Here is a 21599-nt window from a genome sequence, read left to right on the forward strand (position 1 = left end):
TACGAAAACACAATCATTTCGCTTCATGCGCTCGACCGAGATGGTCAAATATTGAAGAAAAGAAGACACTATGCTCAATTTTTTCTTACTCTCTCTCTCTCTCTCTCTCTCTTTCCCTGCTCTCTGCTCTCTGCTCTCTCAAATACGTATATGTATGTATGCATGTGAGCACAAGCAGCAGCTGCGAAGAGTTTACCCAACTCTTCAAATCGTTTACCATGCTCATGCGAAATGTTTGCGTTTTCGTTATTATTTGTGCGCATAATGAAAATTCTTTCGCGACGAGCATGCACACACACGCTGTCCCTTGCTACATGCAAGCATTTGTATGCCTATGTGTATGTATGTATGTATGTATATATTTTTGATTGTGTGTACGCATGGGAGGCGCTGCTCACAATTATGGGATATAACTTGTAGAAGCATCTGTATGCCTGTGTGCCTTTACATGTGCGTGTATGTATGCATGGGAGATGAACATTGGCATGTGCCTCCCTTAACTTAGAATGGTGTGAGCGATTTTGGGCTTTATTTGAAGAGGCGCGCTTACATTTAAGTAGCTGACTAACTAAAGTAACAAGTGCACTTCCCATTACTTTTATAGGTGTTTTTTAATTGAATGATTTTTATTACATCTAACAGATGCACCCTTCAGAATGGGTCCATTCAGCCAGTATATGTACATATGTATGTACATACATATGCTTCTTATTAAAAAGGCAAATTTTCCCTGTATATGTGCAGGTGCAAGGGATCAAAAATCGCATTCCAATTTGCCCATTGCACTATAGGGAAAAAGGCCGAAATTTTGGCAACAATTCTAAAACAAGTAAGAACGTTGCAATCGGGCGATACCGATAGCAGAAGACTCATTCACAGCCCAAACGCTGTCAACCAGAGTATATAGTGCAATTTTCAAGTCTAGTGCGCAGCAAAAAACACGGCATGATGCCAAGTACTCTTTCATAAAGTCAATGTGTACATGTCAATGTATTGGCCGAATGTCTTCTTGCTTACTCATTCTTCTTTCCAAGGCCAGAAATCGTCGCTTGGCTGTCTCATAAGACGTACCAAGACAATGTGGGCTTGATTTGAACACAGCGACACTCTGAAACGACCCGAAGTAGTTTGGCAAATAGTCTCCACAAATGACTGCTCGCACAGTTGTTGCTCTGGGGTACACAAATTCGAAATTTGCAAACTTTTGAATCTATAGCAATGTCGTCGGTTACGACGCTAATGAAAGTCGACGAACTAGTAGCTGCATTCAATGTTCGGCGGCGACCAGATACAATCCAACCAAAGGCAGTCAATTGCAATGTTGGGCTGTCGTCAGGTCCCTTTATTTTGCCTTCTCGTAATATATCAAAAAAGATATCAGCACCGAGCAACAAATCAATACGATATGGCTTGTGGAACTGAGGATCAGCTAATTGTACGTTCTCAAGTACCTTGATCTCTTCAGTGTGCGTCTCTGGTTGATACGACGATGTAAGGTAGTAAATTACGGATGCTGGGATAGACTTAGTCTACCCAGGGTGTACTCACAAGAAATTTATTTTTATTTTTATTAATAGTGTGACACCAGGGGGGGGGGGGGGGGGGGTAATATTTAACGTTATTGGTCGGGAAGTGGGAGAGGGGGGAAATCTAATATGGGGACCGCCACTCACGTGTACCTTTTCTTCTCCAGTGTCTTCTCACCCCTTTTCTTTTGCCTCGTCGCCGTCAAACTTTGCTCCAGTTGCCGTTTAATTTAATAAAAGTTGCCAATCCGTTCTCCAGTTTCTTTCCTTTTTATTTGAGATGCCGCTTAATCTAACCGCGTTTCACAATTCAATTTCGCGCTTAACCACTTGACTATCGCTTGCTCACCACTCGACTCTTGCTCGCTCACGACTCGACTCTCGCTCGCTCACCACTCGACTCTCGACTAATCGTTTCTTTTCTGCGCTCGCCCAAAGCGCTCGGCGTCGGCGACGCAACTCTCCGCTCACAACTCTCCACGCAGGGTTGCGCCGCCGATCGCCGATAAATTTTCAGCGCTTTGGGCGGCATTTTCAAATATCAATTCAATTCTCTGTGTACCAAATATCAACGTTCCTACTTGTTTAACTATTAATTATAAATCTAAAAACTATTAATTATCAATTCAAAACCAATACTACTTACTTTACTAACTTAATTTCTACTTGCTAAATCTAAACCCTAACGACTACAAAACTAACCCTAATTAAGCCTACTTAATTTATTAATTTAACTCTACATCTTAGCGAATACAAAATAAACTAAACATTTCATCAATTCTGATACCAACTGAACATTTCATTACTTCCAATTCGTAAATAAACACTTCTTCAATTCTCTTACAAACTAGACATTTCATCGGCTCAAACTCAAAATAAACATTAAACATTTCTTCATTCTCTTATGATCGTGAGGCGGTAACTGGGGCGCCGCGCCACCCCCCCCCCCCCCCCCCCCCCCCTTACTTAATCAAGGAGACGACCACGGCTCCTGTGGCCGCCACCGTGACATTATAGGCTCCGGCGTCCGACGTCACTTTGAAGCGCGTGCGGCGATGTCGGCGACTGCAAACCTCCGCTTCCCTCCTCACCAGCTCTACTACTTCTTCGGCTAGAACCGTGCCCTCCGGGCGCACTCCGATGGCTCGACCCTGCCAGACGGGGATCATCTCGTTTCCGCCATTTTGGCCGCGGCTCGGCGTCGCTTGCTGGTCGTCTCCGTCGGTCTGCCCTGCCACTGCTCGACGCTCCATCGGCGTTCGGGGATCTGGCACCTCGATCCCGGCGGCCTGCACTAGACTGTCGACTCGCGCGCTCCGGACGATTAACCGGCTGGGCCAATCCACGCCTGTTCTCGACGGCCCCCGGAACATAGCGAAACGCGACCGTCGGTTATCGCCTCGATCGTCCTCTAATCGGCGTCGTGGAGTCGGCATCGGCTCCGCATCCTCTCGCCGCTCGCCCCTCCTCGTCCAAAGCTTCTCTGGCTCTCCGGCTTCCGCTCGCGACGCCACCCTCGAGGCAGGATTTGGGGCGGAGGGACAGTGCTCCCTGCCGCCTCCTACCTCGCGTGGCGGGAGCTGGTCGGGGACCTCTTCCGCGTTGCTCTCCTCCTCGCGTTCATCTGCAGCCCACGGTATCGGGCTGGCCCAACACTCTAACTCCTCGTCTGTTGAGATACTGTGGCCCTCCACCTGGGACGGAGTCGGCGAAGTGGGAGTAGACGCCGGCTCTTCCACGTGCGGTGGAGTCCGCTGCACTCTAGGCGCTGGTACATATATTGTGGTGAAACTTCCCTTCAGCACCATCATTGTATCCTCCAAAGCCACCGATAAGTCAATCGTGGAGTGATGGATGGAAGGGACAGGACCGGTGCGTGGCTGCCTCTCCCACGACGACCCTTGAGGAAATGCCTCCTCCCATTCCTCGTCACTACTGATAGTGATCACGTCGTCTTTCATTTCGCTTATCTGTGGGAATTAGAACATTAATATTCGCTCTCTCTCGGATCTCTTCTTGACCAAAACAGTTAATGCGTTAGTGTGAGATTAATGAGGTTTTTTTTTTCAAAGAGGTGGTAGAGGGGATAGCGGGGTTTCATGCAATCGAGTCTCTTTCATTCGAGCGGCGTGCCAATGCTCGATTTAGGCCGATCGAATCTTCCCTCCTCTCCCGTTTCCTCTCTCAGCATCGTCTCGCCGGTCTCCTCCTCCTCAGTGTAGAAAGGCTTAAGCTGGGAAAGGTTGGCCACCCTCTTCCTTCGTTCGCCCGCTCGAGCGAGTCGCACCACGTTGGGGGAGATAAAGTGGACGACCCTGTAGGGGCCCTCGAACTTGGGCGCCAATTTCGCCGCGAAGCCTTCCGCTGCGCTGGACAGCTGGTGCTGCCGCAGCAGAACCATCGACCCTAGCGCGGGTCTCCACTCTCGTCGGCGCAGATTGTAATACCTGCCTTGGTCCTTCGACGCCTTTTGCAAATTATTACGGGCCACTTCGAAGATTTCTTTCATCGTCTCTTTCCTTGTCTCTAAGTCGACTTCCCTCGTTGCCGACCCGGGAGTGACCTCGTCGCAAAGGGTAGACGGGAGGCGAGGCTCTCTACCCATCATCAGGAACGCAGGCGTGAATCCAGTAGAATCCGCGACACTAGAGTTGATCGCTAACGATATCTCTGGTAGCAGCACATCCCACGAACTCTGATGTCCCTCGATGTACTGGGCTATCATCGTTTTTACGGTGCGATTGGTCCTCTCGGTCGGATTTTCTTGCGGGGAGTACGGGGCAGTGAACTGTAGCCGCACCCCCAAGGACTCCATGTATGACCGAAATCCCTTACTCGCAAACTGCGCGCCGTTGTCACAGACGAACATCTTGAGGACTCCGAATCGAGCCAAAATGCGCTCCCTGAAAGCCGCTTGCAGCAACGCCGCGGTTGCCTTCTTCAACGGCACCAGCTCCACCCATTTGGCGAACGCATCATGGAACACAAGCAACATTGTGTTCCCGCGCTTCGATCGAGGCATGGGACCTACGAAATCCGCGTACAGAATCGACATGGGCTCCGCTACTTGCCTGGTCAGCATCTGACCCGCTGGTTTGCGCTGCTCGCTCTTAAACTTTTAACACTCCTCGCATCGCTTCACATATAGAGCCGCTTCACGGAACATCCCCGGCCAGTAGTATCTTTGCACCAGCCTCATAACCGTTTTCCTCACGCCTTGATGCCCCGCTGTGGGAGCGTCATGGCATTCTTGCAGCACTCTTTTCCGCTGATGGGTTGGGACGCACAATTTCCAGGGAATGTAGTCTTCGTCGTCCACCCGGTGGCCAAAATTACGGTGCAGCTGCCCGTTCTCCTCAACGTAATCTTTGAACTTCTCTGGATCCTCCTTGATCCTCCCACGCATCCTCGCTATCCACTTGCAAGGGGGATTGGTCTCCATCATTCGCTGGCAGCTTTCCACAGGTTGGCGAGAGAGCACGTCGGCCACCACATTTAGTTTCCCTCGTCGATAGCGGATGTCGAATTGGAACTGCTGCAGCTCCAGTGCCCACCTCGCGATTCTCCCTGTGGGGCTCTCTATTGAATTAAGCCACTTCAATGCCAAGTGATCTGTAACTACCTCAAATCGATAGCCTTCGAGGTAGCAACGCATTTTCCTGATAGCCCAGACAATTGCTAGGCACTCCTTTTCTGTAGCTGAATAATTGAGCTCCGCTTTCAACATCTTCCGACTAGCGTACGCAATCACCTTTTCCTCGCCTTCGACCTCTTGTGTGAGCACTGCGCCCAAGCCGTAGTCGCTGGCATCCGTCTGTAGTACGAACCTCGCTGAAAAATCGGGACACGCCAACACTGGCGCGGTCGTGAGGCTCTCTTTGAGTTGCTTCAATGACTCCTCTTGATCGTCGCTCCATTCCCATTTGTGGCCTTTCTTAAGGAGTCTCGTCATTGGTTCCACCATCGACGCAAAGTTTGGCACGAATCGCCTGTACCACGATGCCATTCCCAAACACTGCTGCAGTTCTTTGAGAGTCGATGGTGTCGGGAAGCGGCGGATCGCCTCGACCTTTGCGGGATCTGTGCGTATCCCTTCTTCGCTGATGACATGCCCGAGATAGACCAACCTTTTCCTGAAGAAGCTGCATTTCTTCCGGTTTACTCGAAGGTTGGCTTTCCTCAATCGGCGGAAAACTTCCCTCAAGTTCTCCACATGCTGCGCTTTCGTGGCGCCGATCACCACAATGTCGTCTAAGTATGCAAAAGCATGCGGCTCCATGTCCGGTCCTATTACTGTGTCCAACGCCCTTTGGAACGTAGCGCCTGCTGAATGTAAACCAAATGGCATCACTCGCCATTGGAATAACCCCCTATCAGCAGATAGTAGAGAATGCACGGCGTTCACGGTCCCGGGGAGAGGGTTATTCCAATGGCCATTTGGTTTACATTCAGCAGCCATGGGGATTTGCCAATATCCACTCTTCAAATCCAGGGTGGATATGTATCGTGCGTGTCTCAGCCTCTAGAGAATGTGATTGATACGTGGAACGGGATAGGCGTCTGGGATTGAGTGTGCATTCAGCTGCCTGTAGTCCACACACATGCGCCAATCTCCGGTCTTCTTCTTTACCAGAACGATAGGTGCGCTATGCGGGCTCCGCGACGGCTCGATGGCTCCAGCTCTAATCAATTCGTCTACCTGTTCGTCAATTGCCTTCCTCATAGCCGGATTCTTGGGATAATATCTTTGAGAATAAGAGGCTTATCATCCCGCATCCTTATGCTATGCTCGGCGATATTTGAAACTCCGTCGAGCCCCTCGAAAAGCGCCAGCTCCGCTTCCAGGAACTCCTTCAGCTCGTCCTCCAGGTCCTCTGGCCACCCCGTGTCGTCGGGGGAAGGCTCTGTATTCTCCTCATCCTCTTCTTGGTATATTGGACTCTGCGGTGACTGACTACTCCGAATTTCGTCGACATCCTCCGCCTCCAATCCCACCAACCTCACTTCTTGGGGACGCTCCTCTAGTCCTTCCTCCAGATCCTTTGCCCTCGCTAGCTGGGGACACCTCCCGAGCTCTCTTTTCGGGATCTCGCGCCATCTCTTGATCGGCTGGGCCGGTGGTCCGCCGCCCTGCGACGTGCCCTGCCCGTCGATCGGCAATCCTCCGCCCGTTGACGCCGCGCCCCCTTTCTGCGTCGGTGACCAACACGGTGCTTCGGGGCCTCTCTTCCGTTCCTTTTCGCGAATCCTTGATCGAGCAAGCGACTGTGGCCCTCCAGACTGGTCGCTCTCTTTCGATTCATGCGGTCCGCTTCTCAGGGACGTCTCTTCGTTCGGCTCCTCCTTCATCCTCATGGTAAGCGCTGCGTTGCCACAACACAATGTGGTGTCCATAGCGCACAAGAAGTCCATCCCCAGGATAAGGTGGTCCAGCATCGCCGGCATGACGAGCAATGTCATCTTTGCAACCTTTCCAGCGAGACTCACCTCCACACTTATCCTCTTCGTTATCTCCAGCGTGGATCCATCAGCCAATCTAATCCGGGACTGCATCTCCTGGATCTCGCCTCGGATCGCCTGCCTGCGCACACAGTCTTCGCTTATGCAACTGCGTGTGGCCCCGGTGTCGATTGTGGCCGTCATCGCTCGACCCCCAATCACCACCGCCGCGACGATCCTCCCCTCCTCCACCGAAAGTGGATTCTTCACCTCATCTTTGCTATCTAAGCGGCGCCGCCCCGCTCCAGCGGGGGGCGCCCCATTCCGTTTCCCGCGTCGTCGCGCTCGTAGCATTCCCGCGTGCTTTTACCTTTCTTTCCACATCGCTGGCAGGATGGTGCTTGCCCGCTTTGGCATTCGCGTGCGAAATGACCTACTTGCCCGCAGCGATAGCAAGTTCGTCGTGTCGCCGTTCCAGACTCGCCCTCCTGCACCATCATCCGGTGGACAGCCTCTTGGGACACCGCCGTGGGCGCCATCGCTGCTCCTGCTGCTTGACCTCTGACTTGGGATCCCGGCGCCTGTGTGCGGAAAGGGTTGTTTGGTCGATTTTCCGCCGGCTTCGACCATGCTGTCCTCGTCCTATCCGCCCCAGCCTCTCTGCCTTGTTCCCTCCTCTGACCTTGGACATTCTCAAATTCGGCTGCCATCTGCGTGAGTTGTGTCAGCGTGACAAAGTCATGACGCCTCACGTACAACCGATAGTCCGGGGCCGCGTTCTCATATGCTCGATATAGTTCCTGCGCCGCGCTATATCGTGCCTGCCGCATCAACAACCTAAGCTCGATTAGGTAGTCCTTGAAACTTTCTCCTTCTCTCTGATGACGCGACCTTATTTGATCCTCCAGGCGTTCGAAGTACTGCGGGGGGAGGAAGAAATCCAAGAAATCCCTCCTGAAATCGGCCCACGAAGAATCTCTCAACCCGCTGGTCAAGAACCACTTTGCCGCCTTATCCGCGAATACCTCGCTCATCGCTCGTGGCATCTGATCTAACTCGATGCCGTAGGTGATCGCCCTCTCTTCCACGATCTCCACGAAGCCCAACGGGTCCGTTCGGCCATCATAGCGCATGCCCCATTTACGAACCTGTTCGGCGACCCCCCAGGGTGGGGACCTCTCTAACGGGATCGTAGACGCGGGGACTTGTCGGCCAGTCTTCGGAATTGTCGCTACCGCCTCGTCTTCTCCAGTGTTGCCAAACTCCTTCCGCTCTTCATGACGTCGCACCGCCGCGCTGTTCGCCATGGGCACTCTCAGTCTCAGGGACTCTGTTTGAACGGGACCTTGGTCTTGAACCTTTCGCAAATCCGGCTCCGATTTTTGATAAGCCCGGCTGCCCATGCTTGGCGCATTGCCTCCCAGAGTGAACTCGGACCCTTTCGCGAAGCGCTTCTCGATCTCAGCCAATCTCGCTTTGGCCTCCGCCGAATAGTTGTTGCTCTGTATGAACGTAGAGAGCCTTTTCCTTAGATCCTCTACTCGGCCCTCAGCATCCAGGCCGAACTCTCGCGCTATCGTGATCAGCTCCTCCTTGCACCGCTGGTAGATCCACCCGACGCTCAATCCCGGGTTATGATATTCGGCGTCTTCCATTCCAAATGTTTATTTATTCCTCTCACTTTATTGAAATCTTATTTATTTACTTATTTTATTTTATTTTATTCTACTTATTTATTTGTTTTTTTTTTCTTCTTTTTTTTTCCTATTTCTTTTCTCTGTAATATACTTATTTATTTTTTTTTCTTTTTCTTTCTTTTCCTTTTATTTATTTGTTTTTATTTTATTTTATTTTTTTTTTATTTTTATTTATATATATGCATCTCCCTTTTCTGGTTATTAGACTCTTTTTTCTTTTCCTTATCTTATACAATTTCACGTGTGTTTTTGTTTTTACTCTACTTTATTTATTTATTTATTTATTTATATTTTTATTTTTATTTCATTTTATTTTATTTATTTATTTTTTATTTTATTTTATTTTTTTTATTTACAGTCGTTTTATCTCTATCTTTATTTATTTATTTATTTATTTATTTTTTTTTTTTATTATTATTTTTTTTTTGTTACCTTTTTCGTTCCTTTCCGCTTCTCTTTATTCGCTTTTAATTCATTTATGTTCGTTTAGATGACTTTGTACCATCTTGTCTTCGCATTTCTTTATTTGCTTTCAATTACATTTTCTTTGTTCGCTCAGAAACCCGTTTCATTCACTTTTCGCTTCTTTTTATACGCTTTAATCGGACTTCCGTTGGCTTAACTTGCTTTATTTCATCACCTTACTTTCACTCCCCTTGATCACTTTCTTTCGCTACCCTTACTTATTTTTCATCGTTGCTTCACTCCATCTTCATTATCGAATCTTGCCCTTCTTCATTTCCTACTTGTTTCATCTCTCTTCACTTTACACCTGCTACATTCTGCCTTACCTTATTTTATTTTATTTTATTTTATTTTATTTTATTTTATTTTATTTTATTTTATTTTATTTTATTTTATTTTATTTTATTTTATTTTATTTTATTTTATTTTATTTTATTTTATTTTATTTTATTTTATTTTATTTTATTTTATTTTATTTTATTTTATTTTATTTTATTTTATTTTATTTTATTTTATTTTGTTTTATTTTATTTTATTTTATTTTATTTGGATATGCCCTGGGTAGGGTATCACGAAATAACGCACGGGTAAGCGAACTATAATAGACGAGCTGCATAGTGGGCCCCAGGCCACCAAAACCCGGACGAATCTCGATGCAATGCGTTTTCAAACCCACATGTCGCATATGCCCTACGTAGGGTACAGCGGACCCACGTAACGGACAAACGGCCAAAAGTTGCCCCTCACCTCTTTTTCTCTCACTCGCCTATGCGCTCACATATGCATATATGTATGCATACAGCGAATAGCGAGAGTAAAAAAAACGGACAAAGCGCGTATATATGTATGTACGCTATAACCTGCATATATACATATGTAACGGACAAGCGGCCAAAATTGACCCTCGCTCTTTCTCTTTCACTCGCCTATGCGCTCTCAACTACATATATATATATAGCGAGTAGCGGGAGTAACAAACGGACAAAATGCGTATATATGTATATGCACTCTAGTCTGCATGCATATATATATGTTTGCATATAACTACAGACATGCACACAAACATACATACATATATGCAAATGCGTATACTCATATATTGGCGAATAAATATGCACAAAATCGACGCGCCGAATTCGAATTAGACGCGCAATTCGTCTCTTTACCGTTACCAGTATACTCTACTTTTTCTTTTCTCACTCGCAAGGTATACTCGACCTGCCACTCAGAGAAGATATTCACATGTCAAAATCAACCACTACTTGCACATATAACAATATTCTCGGGTATTTACTCGCACATACATACCCATATACCATTACACTCCTTCATGCATATACGCTTATATGCACCACATATATATATTTACTTCAATATACCATATATATTAATTCCGACATCTAATATATTTAATCAACTACCACCAAAACCAGACATATAAGCAATGAGTAAATACGTGATGAAATGTAAGCAACCAAACGGATATACCTCACAGCGATCGCGCTGTCCAGGGTATAAAGATTCAAAAGCGACGAGAGAAGAAAACCAACGGTAAAACGATGATCGTTAAACACATATGCACATATATGTATATATATACACATAAATTTTCTACTCTTCTCGATCAAGATTTTTAAGGTTTTATATATCAAAATATAGCACTTTTATATATTTATTATAATTTCCGCCGTTTCCCCTCGGCCATACGATACACCGCGCACCTCCCTGGGTCCCTGCTCGGGCGCCACTTGTCAGGTAGTAAATTACGGATGCTGGGATAGACTCAGTCTACCCAGGGTGTACTCACAAGAAATTTATTTTTATGTAATAGTAAGACACCAGGGGGGGGGGGGGGGGTAATATTTAACGTTATTGGTCGGGAAGTGGGAGAGGGGGGAAATCTAATATGGGGACCGCCACTCACGTGTACCTTTTCTTCTCCAGTGTCTTCTCACCCCTTTTCTTTTGCCTCGTCGCCGTCAAACTTTGCTCCAGTTGCCGTTTAATTTAATAAAAGTTGCCAATCCGTTCTCCAGTTTCTTTCCTTTTTATTTGAGATGCCGCTTAATCTAACCGCGTTTCACAATTCAATTTCGCGCTTAACCACTTGACTATCGCTCGCTCACCACTCGACTCTTGCTCGCTCACCACTCGACTCTCGCTCGCTCACCACTCGGCTCTCGACTAATCGTTTCTTTTCTGCGCCGATAAATTGTCAGCGCTTTGGGCGGCATTTTCAAATATCAATTCAATTCTCTGTGTACCAAATATCAACTTCTGCTTAACCTACTTGTTTAACTATTAATTATAAATCTAAAAACTATTAATTATCAATTCAAAACCAATACTACTTACTTTACTAACTTAATTTCTACTTGCTAAATCTAAACCCTAACGACTACAAAACTAACCCTAATTAAGCCTACTTAATTTATTAATTTAACTCTACATCTTACCGAATACAAAATAAACTAAACATTTCATCAATTCTGATACCAACTGAACATTTCATTAATTCCAATTCGTAAATAAACACTTCTTCAATTCTCTTACAAACTAGACATTTCATCGGCTCAAACTCAAAATAAACATTAAACATTTCTTCATTCTCTTATGATCGTGAGGCGGTAACTGGGGCGCCGCCTCACAACGAAATGGAACGTAACACACCAAAGTCTGTTTGGATTTCGAAGTCGTCCGTTCGGGACGCTATCGAAGTTTGAACGCTGTGACGAACAGATGACTGACAATTAGCAATGCCCAACAACTGCAGTTGCCAAAGGAACTTGATCAGAGGCTTTCCGTGCGGGATTTACAGATGAAATCTGTGACGAAGTGACACGAGGAACTGCTGATACAACTGCTGATCTAATTTGAGCCGCCTCAGAGCTGTATCTATGCAGTATGGTATGGTGCGGCTTAGAGCACACACGACAGTGGCTTGATTTGCAAGCAGCCACTGAGTGTCCTGTTCGCAAACAATTTATGCAGAGCAGATAGCTCTTTGCGAACGCAAAACGTTTCTGGCAGGATATTGCTGCGAATGACGAACACGAGTGAATGAAGTGATTGGGCAATACGACAAATCTGATTGGAGTGTTGAGGTTAAAAAGATTCAGAAATATATGATGGGTTATGGCTATTTTTCCGCCTGTAGAATTAGCGAAAAAAGCTTCTTTGTTCTTTTTTGCGTTGGTTACTAGGGAAAACTGTATGTAATTCTGGTTGGAACCAGTATCAATGAGGAAGTTCAGTACCTGTCCGTCCCTCGTTTTGCATTGGAAGTAAGGTAACGAGGAACGATTTAAGCTAAAAGGTCGGTTGGCTCTTTAATGGCTAATAACCTTGGTAAGTCTCCGTTGAGACCTCTGATAAACGTATCTAACGCTGTGTCCCTATAGATCTTGGTAATAGCTCTTACTGTTTCTGCAGATGAATCATGGTTGTTTATCTGATTCAATATTAGAGGCAGATGATAATAAACGGCTTGTTAAAATTCGTCTATTGATCGCCCATTTTGCCTAAGAGTATAGAGTTGGTATTCTTGTCTTAAGGTCTCTGCGGTCTGCAAAATGTTCAATAAGACATTGGAATATGGATTTCCAATTTAGTGGGATATTATACGCTTCAAATACTGCATCGGCTTCGCCAACTACTTTACTTCTTACTACCATTAAGATACCATAGTGCTTTGGTGTTCCCTGTACAAATATCAATTATCCTGTCTACACTTTGGCGCCATGAAGTGAGTTCTGCTCTATTCCCAGAAAAGTCTTTTAAAACTCTTACAACGTCTGGCAACTTGTCTAACTCGTTGATTCGTCCCATATGCTCTGGGAGAATCGTCTGATCTTTCTCGACTGAAACGGTTGTACCTGGACTAAGTAACTCGTCTCGTATCTCTCTATCGTATTTTCGATTGGTTCGGTCAAGTAAGCTTATTTTGTGACACCTGTACTGGTGGATGGGATGTGAGTGTATTTTCTGGTGGTGGCATGATTATTTTAGAGAATGCGGTCGTTAGTTCGTCAATGGTCACGGACAGATTTAAAGAATTTTTATCGAATCGGAAAATGATGGTGCTTTGTTTTCAGAAAATGTTCTTGAAATCTTGATTTATGTTAGTAAATTCCTACGCGATCAACGCAGGGATCTTCCTGACTATTATTGTATGGCTTCACGGGCCATACGCTATACCGGGCAACTAGACGTCGCTCAGTAACACAATTTTAGCGTTTTCTTAAATACTAAGTGTTAAAGCTCAACATTTATAGTTTATTTCTTGTTTTTCTTAATTTCTAGGTGAATTGTTTTATGTTTGTTGTTTATTTCTTGTTTTTAAATCTTATTCCCTATGCTTACAATATAATTTTTAGCATCGTTGACTCCCGCGATGATGATCCGGATTGCTCTCTTTCGTCAGATTCCAGTATTAGTGGTGTATCTGTTACTAAAGATCCTGCGACGCACACTGATTACGCGGTACCCTACGGGCGGACACTTATAGGGTGGCAACAATGTTTTTGACCCACGACCGTACCTCGTTTACGTAGTTAGAGTCACTCTTTCACGAACACGGCGTAGCTGCGGATTAGGCACCATTAATCGTTCATAAATCGTTCGGATACTCCCGTTAGCTACGGATTAGGTACTTACGTTTCGATAGCTGCGGATTAGGCACTAAAGATTTTCGTCGCGTTCACTGGCAGCTATATTTCGGTATAGGTGCTCTCGTGAACAATAGTTGGTGATATGTTTTTCGACGCGTAACGTGTCAAAAGTGCATACACTGGAGCCGTGATATAATTGGGCCGGTGCAATGCCCTTTTGTAGGGTCTGTCTTTAACTTACATTTAAGTGTTCAAGCTACGGCGTGGACGAGAACGTAACAATGCTTACGTTGCAGATCCCACGCTGCAGGCCAGTCCATACATAAGTGACCGATCATATTACGTATAGCTGTTATAATATAAACAAAGCAACAAAGTGTTGTTATACGTATGATACCCTTACTCATGTTGGGCATATGTTTATTAAACATAAAAAATACTACACAACATTCAATTTCAAATGGCTCTACTGGTTTAGTGTAGTCTTTCAATGATATGTTTATGCGTCTTATATCCTGTGTAACTTTTTATATACGGCCAACAGAGCTTCGACACGATCCGACGATGACTCGTACCACTAACCACAGAACACATAGACCGGACAGGTAGTGTAAAGCGTTTTGCACACTTTTTTCGGGAGTTATCTCCCAGACCACTTCGTATTTGCTCGGTCTTCACCTTTAGGTCCAAGCTACGAAAATATACGAAAACACAATCATTTCGCTTCATGCGCTCGACCGAGATGGTCAAATATTGAAGAAAAGAAGACACTATGCTCAATTTTTTCTTGCTCTCTCTCTCTCTCTCTCTCTTTCCCTGCTCTCTGCTCTTTCAAATACGTATGTATGTATGTATGTGAGCACAAGCAGCAGCTCACAAAAATTGAAATTTCGTCGCGTTAGACTCCCGTTTATTTCCTTCTGTGTGAAGAGTTTACCCAACTCTTCAAATCGTTTGCCATGCTCATGCGAAATGTTTGCGTTTTCGTTATTATTTGTGGGAAGAGTATAAAAGCGTTGGTGCGCATAATGAAAATTCTTTCGCGACGAGCATGCACACACACGCTGTCCCTTGCTACATGCAAGCATTTGTATGCCTGTGTGTGAAGCTCTGGCTGCCTGTAGCAATTTTGAAGCCAGTATTTGCATTTGGTCGATCTTGTGAAGTGCTCACATACATATGTATGTATGTATGTATGTATATATTTTTGATTGTGTGTACGCATGGGAGGCGCTGCTCACAATTATGGGATATAACTTGTAGAAGCATCTGTATGCCTGTGTGCCTTTACATGTGCGTGTATGTATGCATGGGAGATGAACATTGGCATGTGCCTCCCTTAACTTAGAATGATGTGAGCGATTTTGGGCTTTATTTGAAGAGGCGCGCTTACATTTAAGTAGCTGACTAACTAAAGTAACAAGTGCACTTCCCATTACTTTTATAGGTGTTTTTTAATTGAATGATTTTTATTACCTCTAACAGATGCACCCTTCAGAATGGGTCCATTCAGCCAGTATATGTACATATGTATGCACATACATATGCTTCTTATTAAAAAGGTAAATTTTCCCTGTATATGTGCAGGTGCAAGGGATCAAAAATCGCATTCCAATTTGCCCACTGCACTATAGGAAAAAAGGCCGAAATTTTGGCAACAATTCTAAAACAAGTAAGAACGTTGCAATCGGGCGATACCGATAGCAGAAGACTCATTCACAGCCCAAACGCTGTCAACCAGAGTATATAGTGCAATTTTCAAGTCTAGTGCGCAGCAAAAAACACGGCATGATGCCATTAAAATTGGAAAATCATCGATAGCTATTGCATTCAAATTACATACATATATAATTTATACAATTTTGATTTTTATTATATGTTTATATCCATACATTGGATACCGGCTTCAAGCTAACAGCAGATCAGCGCGATTTTTCTATGCTTGTGCACACACTCATCGTCTATTCTGTGCGTACAGACAGAAGCGCGCCTTTTCTCACATTCTTAGAATTTCGATTGATTTCTGGACTTTCTAGCCGTTACTGTAGTTTTGTCTGATGACGCTCTCTTATTAAGCTATTCTATTTTAGCAACTGATTGCTCGAGCAAAGCAGTGGCGCGGGTGCTAAGGGCGACGCAAGTAATGTTAGAGTAGCGGAGGCTCGAATCACAGTAAAGTGTTATTTTTTTTATTTTTTCATATATATTTCGTTTTTTATAAAATAGATATTTTTGACTGAATGGCACTTAATACTTTTCATTTTCTTAGTCGAATAATTTTATAAGTTTAAATTTGTTTTTTCTTAAATAGCCCTCAAATACATATACGCAAATACATACATATGTATATATAATTATATATGTATGTAAGCCTGCACGCATAGCATCAAGCATTCCAGCCTTATACACGCGCTCATTTGTATGTGTGTATGTATGTACACATAAATGCGTGCTCTAGCATATTCTAAGAATCCCGTTGCGATTGATTTGTCTTTGCATTGTTTTTGAATTTCCAGCCGCTACACTGGCTTTTCTTTGCTATGCGGCGTCATAACAATAATGTGATTTCGTTTTAACTACTCTTGATCGAAACGACGAGGTGGTGCTGTAGGCTGAAGCGCCGATGATCTTTATTTTAGCTATTTTTACAAACATGCTGTTTGGGTTGAGTGCGAGCTCAAATCCCGCTGAAAACACTTTTTTGTAAATTGCAAATTTTTGTTATTTTAGCTTTTTTATATTTTATTAATTTTATAAAAATGTTTCCTTCCGTGCTATCAATGCCTATTAAGCCTACTTATGTGTACATATACATGTCGCAATTCGGGCACTGTAAATGCCGATTGCCACGCCCCTAGTGGCCGTAGACTCCTCAATTTTAGCCAGTTTTTGGAAACGAGCAACCGGTTACCTAAATACAAAATTTGAATTCTTACGCTCAAAAAATGTGAAAATTACAGGGTATTTTTCGATATGCCACGCCCCTAAAGAGGCTTAAAAATTATTTTTGGGGCATCGATAGAGGCCACCAGTAAGTTAACTATCCAAATTTGAAGCTTCTAGCTCTTAAACTGTAGGATATATAAACTTTTGCGGTTTGCCACGCCCCCTATAGGCGGACATATATCTACCATAGCTCGTTGGACGTGGGTGGTCAACCCGCGTATATATATAAAATTTCAGGTCTCTAGCATCAATAGTGCCTAAAATATAGCAGAACTCGAAAAATCACTATATCTTCAGGTCCGATAATAGATATAAATTTTTTTCACCTATCTTCATAGAATTAAAACATCAGCTTACATGCAAAATTTCAGCATTCTAGGTTTATAACTTTAGGAGATACAGTTTTATCCGATTTGCCACGCGCCTAATGGGCGGAGATATATCCGCCATAGCTTGTGATCTTAAGTGATCGGCGCGGACCTACATACCAAATTTCAGCTTTCTAGCTCTTCAACAAACATGATTTCTGGTATATCGGAAAATGCATTTTCCAATTTGCCACGCCCCTAGTGAGCGGATCGGGAAAATTTTAACACTTTATAAATCGGAGTTATACACGAGTATGTGTTCTAAATTTCAAGTCTCTAGCTTCAATAGCGCCGAAATAGATTGCGTTCATACGGACAGACGGACGGACAGCAAGACGGACATTGCACAAAACCAATATACTCATTTCACTTTCGTGAATGAGTCTAAAAAGAGCTAGGAGGTTGAAATTTTACGTACACCTAAGATAGACTAAGCTAGAATTTCGATTTTTTTTTTTTTTTAACGATTTGCCTTCTCCCCGCCTCCTTATTACCCATTAATGAAATCATGTATAATTTAGACATACATTTTTTTAATATATTATATATATCTTACATAACATATTTTCAGATAAAAATGAATATATACAGCTTATTATATAATGAAAAAAATTAAAATGTGTATTATCATTCCGTTTATACCCTGTAAAATTAAGAAAAATATGAAAAAAAATTTTGTTGTATTTTTATTTTACAATAATTACCACATACTCAAAAATTAACATCAATAATCATAATTTTCTCCATCCAATTCGATATTCGGGTCGAAATTGTTTGCATCATCCTTATCCTCATCTTCAGCTTCTAAACTTTCAGTTTCATTTGTATAATCTTGATGCGCGATTTGCGGAGGCTCAATCAGAGCAAACAGATCAATCACTTCGCTTGGAAATTTTAATTTTTTGTGAAGCTTCTGTCTTTTTTTAAGACAGAGACTTGACAAAAGCGGATCAGATGAATCTAATGCCCTGTGAAAAACATCAGTGATGTTGTTTAGCCTACTGCTCTTTCTGGCATGTGACCTTCTGTCATTTTTATAAATTCTTTTTCGAGCTTCTGATGCGTTTTCTCCGAGAACACCAACAGGAACTATGCAGCTATCCATTATTTGGTATCCATGGATCAAAACTTTGTGCACAGTTGGGGACATGGGATACCAAGAATAGTTATTCATATAGATTTCAAATGTACGGACGCAGAAAGCTCTAAATTTATCGCTATTTATATAATGTTCGGAGGAGATAGCAATTAATATTATATGAAAGTTCCTGATAACTTCATAATTAATATTTAGTATGTCAGAAAACTTTCTAGGATCTGAAAACGCTCTTCGGGCGGTGTTTCTATCATTACTGCTACCACTACCGTTCTGTTTGGGTTTATCCACTATAAGACCCATTCCCAGCCATAACTTTTCTTGTATTTATTGCTTCCGTGCTGCGACTTGATTTTTATCTGCTTCCTTTATGCGCCATTTCTTTAAATCATTTTTATAAGATATTCTTAAGACAAACTCTAAAAATCTTATCCAAGCATGAAGTGGGCTTAATCCATATTTAAGATTTTTTTCATTCACTTTAAAACACGCTGAATTAAAATCAGCAATCTCTAACAATTGTTTTGGTTTCGCCCCGCATAGTAGGCATGATTGGCACGAATTTGTACCCGTTACAATATTCAAAACCTTTCCGTCAATAAGGGTCAGATGCATATCATACTGGATATATATTGTGTTGTTATTATATATATATTTATGCTCACTAAGACCTCTTATTTGCTCCTCCAAATATTTTTTTTCATTCAATATAAGGACTGTGGTTTCCTTAACAAATTCGATCTTCAAAGGTCGACAAAATCTAATGGACTGCGGTGTTCTATTGAGCCAAATTATTCGATTATGTTCATCCGTTAATCTTAGGGGAATTATTGTGGAAACAAAAAGGGAATGATCCATAGTATTCAACTCATCAATCTGAAAATATTGCTTATAACTGCTTTGCCCAGTTGATCTCTTGCAGCTTTAGAATCCGATCTGCTGTATGATTTAGTAAGCTCTGCAAAGGCACTTCCGATTCTTTTTCACAAATCGATATTCCATTTCGCCTGCATTTCAACTTAGCTTTCACTACTTCCAAATAAGATGGGAAAATATCACATCCGTGTTGTTTACAGATCAACTTTATGTTTCCATACTGCTCTTTTGTTAACCCGTTTTCAATAAGAAAAGCCAATGCTTCAGATGGTTCTATAGAAGTTGGTAAATTGCCTTCTATTTTCTTTCTTATCTCACTCGCATTCTCACTGTGCATTGTTTTTCGTAGAACGAATGCCATATCATTTTCTTTGCATTTTTTTTGCTGAAACCGATGCATGAACAGTTGGGTTGTGTGTTCTTCTTGACTTGCAAGATCAGAAGCTAATTTTCTCTTCAGCCGACTGCCTGCTTCTTCATAAGTAAGTTCTTTACGGCCAGCTTTATCTTGCGAGGACTTAACCACTTTTAAATTGATAAATATTTTGCCCTCGACCCACCGTGAATGTGTTGCTCTGAATCTATGCAGATTACGGTTACATCTGGGAAAATATCTTTTAACAAAAGCAATAAACTGGGCAACTTGGGTAGAAATACTACATTTTCATCCACATTATTATTAATTTTTTCAATCATAAACAATTTCACCGCGTCTGCTTGGCGATTGTTGCTTGCCCATACGTCTAGAAGATCTGAGCGCTTAAACTCATACTTAGCTATAAAAACGTTATTTTTCGAAATGGAGCAAAAAGGAGCAAAAACGGTTAAAAGTCTCTAATAATAGAAGTTTCAGACAACACGTTTGCAATTAAACTTCATCACTACTTTCCTCTATTTGTAAGTTATGTTCCACGAAACACGAACTATTTTGTTATTTTTTAGCTAAAATACACAACAACAAACATTGAACAATTAGACAAGTAAATTTATAGTACACACCATCAGTAATGTTTTCCATTTTAAAAGTTAGAAATTTTTCCCGCGCTTTTTTTAGCATACAAAGCAACTCTGGGTCAGCTGACTTGCAGCCCAGCGTTATATAGTAGGGGCAGTCCATAAAATTTAAAAAAAATTCGTTTTATATTAGTTAAGATATTTATTATTGGAAAATAAAAAAAAAAAGTTTAAAAATTGATTTTAAAAAAAATTGTATTTATGCCAAAATTTCGGGTTTTTTTTTCCTATAGTGCACTGGGATTAATTAGGTACTACATTTTTAGCAAAAATCATTCTGATAGGCAAAGCCACGACCATTGAAATACCGAACCGAAAATCGTTCTCACAAACAATTCTAAGTTGTGGTAGGCACACGCCAATGTTCATGTCCCATGCATACAAACAAACACATACACACACGCCCATATAAAGGCACACAGGCATACATATGCTTCTACAAGTGATATCCCATAATTTTAAGCCGCGCATCCCATACGTACACACAATCAAATGTATATTTGTACATATGTATGTATGTGAGCACTTCACAAGATCGACCAAATGCAAATGCTGGGATTTCAAATTGTTACAGCCAACAAGGACTTTGCACACAGGCATACAAATGCTTATAGCACATGTAGTATACTGTAAATGTGTGTGTGCATGCTCGTCACGAAAACATTTTCATTATGCGCATCAACTCTTTCACATCCTTCCCACAAATAATAACGAAAACGCATGGCAAACGGCTTGAAGAGTTCGGAATACTCTTCACTCAGAAGGGATGACATGGGTACTTGCTGCGAAGAAATTTCAATTTTCGTGAGCTGCTGCTTGTGCTCACATGCATACATACACATACACATTTGAGAGAGCAGAGAGCATCGAGAGAGAGAGAGAGAGGGCAAGGAAAACATTCAGCGCAGAGGGATCTTTTGTTCAACACTCGACCATCTTGACGAGTGCATGAAACGAAATGATTGTGCTTGCGTATATTTTCGTAGCTCGAACCTAAAAGTGAAGAGCCGAGCAAATACGCGATTGCGGAAAATCTGGCTTATTTATGAATTGAATCAGCTAATACATATTTTGTTTAATATCTGATATTAGTTACCGATTAATAGACAAATTCAGCTAGCACCTATTAAAGACTAACATCACAAATTCTGCAACACTTTCATTTCTAGCATATAGTGGTTAGATAGATTTACTGTTGCGCCTCGCATGAATTCGTTACCTTGGTGGAATGCCGAAGTTGAAGGGTCTTTAGCCGAGTCAATTTAATAAAATATTAAATAAGAAATAAGATGTTGAGCTATCGAGATTTTTCGTATAGCTTTAAAGTATTAAACGATTGAATTTACTTAACGATTAGTTTATTAGTGATTATTAAACTTTACAGATAGACGCGAGCAAGCAACTAGGCTGTCGTGCTGTCCGCTACTATGTATGTATGTAATAGTCAATCTAACACTCTGCATCTGTTCTAAACAAGAGTTAATTGCATACTAATTTCAATGTACGTACTGATTAAAGCTGAGCCGCTGCATGGGAGAAAGAGACAACGCAAAAGGGAGAGC

At 42.7% G+C, this 21599-nt stretch overlaps 1 protein-coding gene across 3 annotated transcripts; it reads right to left on the reverse strand.

The window, feature by feature from the left end:
• Positions 1-612: 612 nt before the first annotated feature.
• Positions 613-15583, reverse strand: LOC149270115 (uncharacterized). Of its 3 annotated transcripts, XM_089464095.1 has the most exons (3): positions 13784-15583; positions 11058-13711; positions 652-10915 (listed from the first exon to the last, which is right to left on the reverse strand). In XM_089464095.1, the coding sequence occupies exon 3, from the start codon at positions 8618-8620 to the stop codon at positions 7250-7252; it is 1371 nt and encodes a 456-aa protein (XP_089320221.1). In that variant the 5' UTR covers positions 8621-10915; positions 11058-13711; positions 13784-15583; the 3' UTR covers positions 652-7249. The 3 variants fall into 3 exon arrangements, with proteins under 3 accessions (XP_089320223.1, XP_089320222.1, XP_089320221.1); XM_089464097.1 differs by having other exon boundaries at positions 613-10915; positions 11058-15583; XM_089464096.1 differs by having other exon boundaries at positions 650-10915; positions 11058-15583.
• Positions 15584-21599: the final 6016 nt, after the last annotated feature.

The sequence above is a fragment of the Drosophila arizonae genome, chromosome 3, assembly GCF_054131065.1.
Source record: "Drosophila arizonae isolate 15081-1271.41 chromosome 3, UAZ_ARI_1.0, whole genome shotgun sequence".
In the NCBI taxonomy this organism is placed as follows: Eukaryota; Metazoa; Arthropoda; class Insecta; order Diptera; family Drosophilidae; genus Drosophila; species Drosophila arizonae.

Excerpts from the sequence above, each read along its gene's own strand:
- LOC149270115 (XM_089464095.1), bottom strand. The coding sequence starts at position 8,620 with ATGGAAGACGCCGAATATCATAACCCGGGATTGAGCGTCGGGTGGATC.